The sequence below is a fragment of the Mizuhopecten yessoensis genome, unplaced genomic scaffold (assembly GCF_002113885.1).
Source record: "Mizuhopecten yessoensis strain PY_sf001 unplaced genomic scaffold, ASM211388v2 scaffold1405, whole genome shotgun sequence".
Lineage (NCBI taxonomy): Eukaryota > Metazoa > Mollusca > Bivalvia > Pectinida > Pectinidae > Mizuhopecten > Mizuhopecten yessoensis.
The window spans coordinates 863,807-873,844 of record NW_018404030.1 but is presented as its reverse complement, the minus strand read 5'-3'; the positions used below and the strand labels follow the sequence as shown (position 1 = coordinate 873,844).

At 38.7% G+C, this 10,038-nt stretch overlaps 1 protein-coding gene across 3 annotated transcripts in view; it reads left to right on the top strand.

The window, feature by feature from the left end:
- The first annotated feature begins 1,440 nt into the window (after positions 1-1,440).
- The window catches only part of LOC110461619 (probable E3 ubiquitin-protein ligase HERC1), a 153,254-nt gene continuing 144,656 nt past the window's right edge, over positions 1,441-10,038 (top strand). For all 3 annotated transcript variants that reach the window (XM_021515182.1, XM_021515163.1, XM_021515171.1), the window contains exons 1-5: positions 1,441-1,561; positions 1,914-2,096; positions 2,666-2,821; positions 4,863-4,995; positions 6,830-7,021. In XM_021515182.1, coding sequence (XP_021370857.1) covers positions 1,496-1,561; positions 1,914-2,096; positions 2,666-2,821; positions 4,863-4,995; positions 6,830-7,021 — 730 coding nt within the window. In that variant the 5' untranslated portion in view covers positions 1,441-1,495. The remainder of the gene's footprint in view (positions 1,562-1,913; positions 2,097-2,665; positions 2,822-4,862; positions 4,996-6,829; positions 7,022-10,038) is intronic.

Sequence of the window (10,038 nt, the reverse complement as noted above, 5' to 3'; positions counted from 1 at the left end):
GCAGATCAATACATTGATTTCCCTGTTGTAGATTGTGACAGAGACGCTAGTGCAGGTCAATACATTGATGTTCCTGTTGTAGATTGTGATAGAGACGCTAGTGCAGATCAATGTTGGGTACAATACTGTTAATATGCAGTAGTGCTAACTATCCAAAGCACAACATTGTCACCAGGTTTAATGGTGTCAACACAGTGCAGACCAATACATTGATGTTCCTGTTGTAGATTGTGATAGAGACGCTAGTGCAGATCAATGTTGGGTACAATACTGTTAATATGCAGTAGTGCTAACTATCCAAAGTACAACATCGTTACCAGGTTTAATGGTGTCAACACAGTGCAGACCAATACATTGATGTTCCTGTTGTAGATTGTGATAGAGACGCTAGTGCAGATTAATACATTGATGTTCCTGTTGTAGATTGTGATAGAGACGCTAGTGCAGATTAATACATTGATGTTCCTGTTGTAGATTGTGATAGAGACGCTAGTGCAGATTAATACATTGATGTTCCTGTTGTAGATTGTGATAGAGACGCTAGTGCAGATTAATACATTGATGTTCCTGTTGTAGATTGTGATAGAGACGCTAGTGCAGATTAATACATTGATGTTCCTGTTGTAGATTGTGATAGAGACGCTAGTGCAGATTAATACATTGATGTTCCTGTTGTAGATTGTGATAGAGACGCTAGTGCAGATTAATACATTGATGTTCCTGTTGTAGATTGTGATAGAGACGCTAGTGCAGATCAATGTTGGGTACAATACTGTTAATATGCAGTAGTGCTAACTATCCAAAGCACAACATTGTCACCAGGTTTAATGGTATCAACACAGTGCAGATCAATACATTGATGTTCCTGTTGTCGATTGTGACAGAGACGCTAGTGCAGATCAATACATTGATGTTCCTGTTATAGATTGTGACAGAGACGCTAGTGCAGATCAATACATTGATTTCCCTGTTGTAGATTGTGACAGAGACGCTAGTGCAGGTCAATACATTGATGTTCCTGTTGTAGATTGTGATAGAGACGCTAGTGCAGATCAATACATTGATGTTCCTGTTATAGATTGTGACAGAGACGCTAGTGCAGATCAATACATTGATGTTCCTGTGGTAGATTGTGACAGAGACGCTAGTGCAGATCAATACATTGATGTTCCTGTGGTAGATTGTGACAGAGACGCTAGTGCAGATCAATACATTGTTGTTCCTGTTGTAGATTGTGACAGAGACGCTTGTGCAGATCAATACATTGATGTTCCTGTTGTCGATTGTGACAGAGACGCTAGTGCAGATCAATACATTGTTGTTCCTGTTGTAGATTGTGACAGAGACGCTAGTACAGATCAATACATTGATGTTCCTGTTGTAGATTGTGATAGAGACGCTAGTGCAGATTAATACATTGATGTTCCTGTTGTAGATTGTGACAGAGACGCTGTCCGTAGGAGCTCCTTTACTTCTACCCCCTCTAAGGGAGAGAATGGAACTGCTGCATTCACTCTTACCTCAAGGACAAGACAGATGGGAAAGTCTATCGCAAGGACAGGTAAGTTGTTGATGGCATACAACAATAATAGAAAATATGTCAGGTTGTCATGTCTTGTTTAACAACAGAAATAGGGAAAGTAGAAAATCAGTTTGCAGTTCAGCTGTCTTTCATTCTTTTGAACAAATCCATATTCAAAATGTCTTATTATGTTGTTGTTTGGATAACTTGGTATGAAGTGAATTGAACATAAAAATAATTTGTGCAAATGAATCAGAAAAAATGTCTATAAAGATTGTATGCTGCTAGTTTGTTTTGACAGAATCTTCTCATTGAGGCCCCTATGGGCCAGTGAACTTGCAAACATTAATAGCATACAGTATTAGATTTTTAATGATTTTTTTCTTAAAAGCAAATGCAGCTTAGCATCATCCTAACAAGTCTGCAAGATAATGGGCACATAGCCTCTCTGCTGGGCTTCACCGAGTCCTCGGACACAGGGATGATAGCCAGTCCGGGCGAGTCAGGCATGTCAGATCTACAGCTGGCCGCCATCCTGATGAAAACTATCCTCAGAAACCTGGCTCATGAAACGGTTGGTTCTGCATCAGGCAATTGGTTTTGATTTTGAAAAGGAAAAGTAAGACATTGCAGGCTATATATACAGCAGTCCGTACACTGTCTCTATATTATGTACCAGGAAACATTTACTCAATTTTACAAAAATGTTTGTAGCATTCATAAAAAAACATAAGTGTCATTTTTAGCTCACCTGGCCCAAAGGATGAATGATCTTCACCCATATTCAAGGTCTTGGTTTTCAGAGATATGTTGTATGAAAGATTGAGGTAAAAATAGGCATTGTGTTGCTGTGATCATTTGCAGACACTTGTTTTTATCTGTAAGGATGAACCCGACAAAAATTGGAATAAAACAAATAATGTAATAAGCACGTATGTAGTATAATGTTCCATCAACTATATGTGGCCATTAACCCTTTGATAGATTTGGGATGGTTGGGCAAGCAGAATAAACTTCCGTTGAGAAAAATTAAATGACGAGAATGGTGAAATAGTAAGAGCCAGATCAGAGCAGAAAGAGGTTTAAGATAACTATGAAAATTTGGAAATATCAACAAATGTCAAACTTGTACATTGTTTGTAGGAGCAGTCTCTGAATGAGTTTGAGAAGAACATGGATAAACCAATAGATGGAAATATCTGTCAGCATGTGTCACCCCCTCACCTACACTGCCTGTTGTCTTCTCTCCACAAACACCTACTGGCCTTCTGTTACAATAAGACGATCAACGAGCAGGTGGTAAGTAGTGTCCTTATTTCTGGTAAGACCAGGGGTTGGATTCCTTATTTCTGGTACGACCAGGTGTTGGATTCCTTATTTCTGGTAAAACCAGGTGTTGGATTCCTTGTTTCTGGTACGACCAGGGGTTGGATTCCTTGTTTCTGGTAAGACCAGGGGTTGGATTCCTTATTTCTGGTAAGACCAGGGGTTGGATTCCTTGTTTCTGGTACGACCAGGTGTTGGATTCCTTGTTTCTGGTACGACCAGGGGTTGGATTCCTTATTTCTGGTAAGACCAGGGGTTGGATTCCTTGTTTCTGGTAAGACCAGGGGTTGGATTCCTTGTTTCTGGTACGACCAGGGGTTGGATTCCTTATTTCTGGCAAGACCAGGGGTTGGATTCCTTATTTCTGGTAAGACCAGGGGTTGGATTCCTTGTTTCTGGTACGACCAGGTGTTGGATTCCTTGTTTCTGGTACGACCAGGGGTTGGATTCCTTATTTCTGGTAAGACCAGGGGTTGGATTCCTTGTTTCTGGTAAGACCAGGGGTTGGATTCCTTATTTCTGGTACGACCAGGGGTTGGATTCCTTATTTCTGGTACGACCAGGGGTTGGATTCCTTATTTCTGGTACGACCAGGGATTGGATTCCTTATTTCTGGTACGACCAGGGGTTGGATTCCTTATTTCTGGTACAACCAGGGGTTGGATTCCTTATTTCTGGTAAGACCAGGGGTTGGATAGTATTTGTAGTTGAAAGAGTCGATACATAAACAGACCCACCATACACATTTATTGTTTCATCTCACCCCTGCAGGTGGGGGATCGGGAATAGAATACACCTGCTGTGACCCACTGCATGTATCATAGGAGGCGACTAATGTAGGAACCCCCCCTGTAGAATTAGGGTTTTGGTTTGGTGTCGTCTTGTTGGGACACAAAAGCAACCAAAATAAATCTGCTGCGCCCATTGCAATATTTGGGATTTTTGTCTTTCTTTCTTCTTCTGAATACCTTTTATTTCCTAGTGTCTTGCTTGGCAACACCTCACTTTTGGCCTTAGTGTTAAGTGTTTGCCCAGGTGAGGAAGGCACTGGGTTCTGTCCCCAGGCCGGGACATATCAAAGTCCTTAAAAATGGTAGTTGTTATTCCCTTCTTAACGTTCAGCATTTAGGGGAATGGCAACAACTGGTTCACCCGTTGTCAGTATAATGTGACCGGGCAGAATGCTGTGCTGGGTGCCTTCAGCATGGTATTTCAGTGAGATAGCACTATCAAGTCGGCATCAGATCCGTGCTATCACAAGGAGGCAAGCACTATCCAACATACCCTGTCTCCTGCATACACACACACATACACTACACACACACATGGAGGCACTTCCTTAAATGACAGTTGGGTAATGTGACAGAAACAGGATGAAAATTGCTGGTACGATGGTTTTAAATACTAATTAATATCTTGTTTAGATGAAAAAGCCTGAGAACAGCAAGTAGAAATTTGTGCTAAAAATGTCATCTTCCAATGCAAATTAGCTTTTCACAGAAACTCGCTCGAAAAGGACCATAGGCAATTTCATCCACAAAAAATTCGCCCAGAAAATGAATCAATAAGTAGAAATAAATACAAAACAGAAAAAAAAAGAAAATTAACAACTTTTCATATGAAATAAAGATGCAGAGTGGTACATGTTAACTGTTTAAATAGGAAATTTGAAACGAGGAAGATAAAAGCAGCCTCTGCAGGGGCCCCCACATAAGTCGCATCAAGGAGTCAAGTTAATTATATTATTTTATATTATTGATTCTTCTTGTATTGGAATACCAACAGCAAAGTTATACAAATAGTACACAAATGCTATGCTAAGCTGGGCTATGTGTATGTGTGTTGGGAGTGTGGTCCAGATCTAATGATAAATACACACACACAAAATGACATGAGTCAACTTGAAATAACTTTTGATAAAGGGATGACAACTATTTGTTTTTTACTTTACTGACATTTTACCAATTAAAGTTCTTCTTCAATTCTTGATGTACATTTCTATTTTCCTTTTTAGATTGCACCGGCTATTTCCCTACTGCACCAGCATATGTTTCTCATGTTACCTGTGGCGGAGAACATTCTGGAGAAGGCATGCACTGTGTTCACCAGTCACACGCAATCTCAGCAACTCATCAACTCTGTGGCAGGTATGCCAGGCAGTTTATAGACAGAGTCTTTGAAAAACCTTATTAGCACAACTGGTCAAAAGGGCCAAGTAAGCTTTGTTGTGGTGCATCTTCCGTTTTCTGTCCGTCGTCAATCTTTTATTTTAAGCAACTTCTTCAGAATAACAAAGAAGCCTAGGGTGATGATATTTGGCCAGTAGCATGCTGGGATGAAGGGCTACCAGTTTTTTCAAATGAATAACCTTCACCCATTTTTAAGGTCAGCGGGGTCAAACATGGTAAAAAAATGTGTTAAATGTGTTAAATCTGAAAATGTGTTGAAAGCAACTTAATCTGAATTACCAAAAGGTCTAGGATGATGATACATGGCCCTTTACATACTCCGATAAACAGCTCGGCAGTTTGTTCAAATGAATGACCTTCAACGTTAAACATGATCACAGCGGGTCAAATATGATGAAAGCAATTAAACAACTTCTTCTGAATAAACAAAATGCATAGGGTGGTGATATGTGTCCAGTAGCATACTCAGATGAAGAGTTTATTCAAGTGAATGAACCTGACACACTTTCAAGGTCCCATCTAGTCAATTGTAAATAAACCTTTGAAAAACATAGTAAAGGCTAAGTCTTTGTTTGTTTTCTTATCAGGAGGCCCTGTGTGATGATATTTGACCAGTAGCATGCTGGGATAGAATAGTATAAAGTTTTCTCCAGTAAATGACCTTGACCTACTTTAATTTAATGTCAGAGGGACCAAATGTGTAGAAATCTTTAAACAACTTCTTCCTAATAATGAAGAGTGACTTCAAAGAAATGACCTTGACCTACTTGACCAAACTTAACATGAAATATCCTTGGACAGACAGGACTCAACATTGTATAAATTAAGGGTCTAACTTCCCAATGTGCAGACGGACGGCACTCAATAGAGGTAGCCAAAAAACAATCTTTAGATTCCATCCTCAGTACAGACTAAGTGATTTCAAGCATATAGTCTCGAACATTCACTGTGACCTATGACTTCACCTTTGACCTTAACTTTGGACATATCTTCTGTACTATTTCACCTGGAGTAACCAGATTTGGTGTACAAGGACATCGTGGGATGATAGAGTACATAGTGCAGAGTGAAAGAATTAGGTAACTGTGACTGATGATTTGACCAATGACCTTCACTTTAGAAAACTGTCACCTAGGCTTTGACCTTTGACCTTAACTTTTAAAGAAGTTTGTCCAGGGTGCATATCATATATACTATAAAACCTGGAGTAACCAGATTTGGGTGTACAATGATATTTTGGGATGGCAGAGTGCAAGAATCAGGTTACTGTGACCTCTGACTTGACCTTCGACCTTAACTTTGGGCATATCTTCTGTACTATTTCAGCTGGAATAACCATATTTGGTGTACAAGGACATCTTGGGATGACAGAGTGCAAGAAGTAGGCCACTGTGATCTATGACTTGACCTTTGACTTTACCTTTTGAAAAAGTTTGTCTGGGGCATATCTATTTCACCGGCTGTGACAAGATTTGGTTGAAATATCATTGATTTCGTATGGAGGTACATTTTGGAGGTACTTAAAAGATGGATACTACTCCATCGTTACTTTTATTGCTAGCATTAAACCTCCCAAACTAAGCTATCAGAATCTATGTGCTCCTGATACTTAATAAAACCATATTGCAAATGTCTTATGTTGGCAACAAAATAATAACCTGTGGGGGAATATGGATTGCCTTGCAATACTTTGCCTTGTTGAGAAGATTTTCCCATGATTGCTTAAATATGCAGGTGAGCGATACAGGCCCTCTGGGCCTCCTGTTAATTCAATTTCTTTAACTTATTGCAGAAATTCTGTACCAGTCACCTGCAGGAGCCATGCTGTACCACATGCTACACTCTCTGCTCTTGCTGCCAATAGAGCGTGTCCAACCTCTCCTGCATGACCTCATGTCTGTACTACCTGTTCTTGACCAGCTGTGTAAGATGCTGCCAGTGGTCAGTGTCTTGGAGACCACAGAACTGGAGGGAGCCACTGAAGGTAAAAGTCAAAGCATACCTTTTCCATTCAACTAGTGTCAGAGTTATGGCTAAATTAAACAGATGAAAAGATAACCCAACACACAATGAAGAGATATAAGGCTTTTTATTTAGTTATCCCAAGCAAAATCAGGATAACTTACTCTAACTCTTCTGTTTCTTTGTTTTTAGCTCACCTGCCCAAAGGGCAAGTGAGCTTATGTCATTGGTGTGGCGTCCGTCGTTTGTCGTCGTCCGTCAACTTTTCCTTAGAACAACTTCTTCTGAAGAACAAACAGGCATAGAGCCATGATATTTAACTGAAAGCTTCGTTGGTAGGAGCCCGACAAAGTTTGAGCATGAAAATGACCTTGACCTACTTTCAAGGTCACAGGGGTCAAATATGTCAAACACTTCAAATCACTTCTACTGAAGAACTGAAAGGTATACAGTCTTTATATTTGGCTGGTGGCTTCCTGGGATAGAGCCCGACAAAGTTTGAGAATGAAAATGACTGTGACCTACTTTCAAGGTCACAGGGGTCAAATATGTCAAAAACATCAAACGCCTTCTCACAAAAATCATAATATTTGGCTGGTGGCTTCTTGGGATAGAACTCAACAAATTTTGCAAATGAAAATGACCTCAACCTACTTTAAAGGTCACAGAGGTCAACAACATTTCAAAGGATTTGTTCTGATGAACCAAAAGAAATGGATAAGATTTGGCTGGTAGCTTTTTGGGATAGAGCTAACAAAGTTTGAGAAGGAAAATGACATTGACCTACTTACGAGGTAACAGGGAAAAATATGTCAAACAACTTCTGAAGAAGAACCAAAAAGCATAGAATCTTATAATAATATTTGGCTGGTAGTTTCAACAGATGGAGCCCACAAAGTTTGCAAGGGAAATATTTGTAGTGCAATATAATATTTAATGAGAATATTTTTCTATGACTGCTTAAATATTCAGATGAGCGATACAGGCCCTCTGGGTTTCTTGTTATTCTTTTTATATCCCCTACATTGAAGTAAGGTGGGTATACACAAATCAGGGTGTCGGTCTGTCCGTCCATCTGTAGATGAAAGTTAATGTGGCACAATGCTTCTCAAGTCTTAAGCAAGTTTTATTATTCCTGGTCCAAACGGTCAAGTGATCTTATGACGTGGTGTGGCATACATTGTCTATCCAGCTTGCTTAAACGGTTTGCTTTAAAATCTTCTTCTGAATAACAAAAAGGCTCAGGGTAAGAATATTTGGCCAGTAGAATGCTGAAATGAAGGGCTACCAAATTTGTTCAAATTAACAACCTTAACCCACTTTAAACATCTAACAACTTCTTCTAAATAACCAAGCTGCTTAATGTCATGTCATTTAGCCATTGGCATGATGGAATGAAGACATACATGTCATATCTAATTATCTGAGCATATGACTAAAAAAGTACTTCACAAAAATTCCTCATGATGTTGGACACATTCTCGTGAATTTCCCACATAAAAGTACAACTTTTGGTGATTCCTAGTCAAGAAACAATAGCTACATGTACTCTCTGACTTAGGCCTAGAGTCGTGATACTTGACCAGTTACTTGCTTGCATGGAGTGCTTCAAACTTCACGTTCAGAAATAACCTTATATTCAAGGTCATATAAGTCAAATTTATTAAAACACTTGAAAAACTTATTTTAAAGAATAGAAAGACACAGAATCATGATAACTGGGCAGTAACATGCTTTCATAGAGTACTACATGTAGTTTGCAAAAGTAATGACTTTGACTCATATTTAAGGTCGCAAGGGTCAAATATGTTTAAACACTTTTAAATACTTTTGAAGAATAGAAAGACCTGGAATTATCATGATGTTAGGTCAGTAACTTTGCTTGTATAGTTTATTACAAAATCTGCAAAGATAAATGACCTTGACTAATATTCAAATACTTCAACAACTTCTTTTGATAAATTAAATGACATTAAGTTTGCAAACAATGTATAGGACTTATATTCAATGTTTCAGGGATGTTAAAAACACTATTTTTGAATAATCAGTTATAAATCCTATTCATTCTAACAGCTCAGTGATTTTGACCATTTGGTCTGGAGCATCATTGGCCAAATTAAAGGGGACTCATTGTAGTATATATTCATTGAACAGTATGAACCATATGTAGGACTGTTTTAACAGTAAGATCCTGATTTTTTCCTACATAGAACAGTGAAGAACTATTTAACAGTGATATCCTGATCTTGTCCTAAATAGGACATTGTAAGACTGTTTAACAGTAAGATCCTGCCTGACCTTGTCCTACTTAGGACAGTGTAGCACTGTTAAACAGTAAGGTCCTGATATTGTCATACATATGCCTTGTAGCACTGTTTAATAGTAAGATCCTGATCTTTACCTACTTAGGACAGTGTAGCACTGTTAAGCAGTAATATCCTGATGTTGTTTTTTATGTAGGACAATGTAGGACTGTTTAATAGTAAGACCCTGCACTTGTCCTACATAGGACATTGTTGGACTGTTGTAAGACTGTTTAACAGTAAGATCCTGATCTTGTCCTACTTAGGACAGTATAGCACTGTTTTACAGTGATATCCTAATATTGTCCTACATAGGACATTGTAGGACAGTTTGACAATAAGATCCTGATCTTTTCCTACAATAGGACATTGTAACACTGTTAAACAGTAAGATCCTGATGTTGTTTTACATAGGACAATGTAGGTTGTTGTAGGACAGTTTGACAGTAAGATCCTGATCTTGTCCTACAATAGGACATTGTAACACTGTTAAACAGTAAGATTCTGATGATGTTTACATCGGACATTTTAGGACTGTTTAACAATAAGATCCTGATGATGTTTACATCAGACATTTTAGGACTGTTTAACAATAAGATCCTGATGATGTTTACATCGGACATTTTAGGACTGTTTAACAATAAGATCCTGATGATGTTTACATCGGACATTTTAGGACTGTTTAACAGAAGATCCTGATGATGTTTACATCGGACATTTTAGGACTGTTTAACAG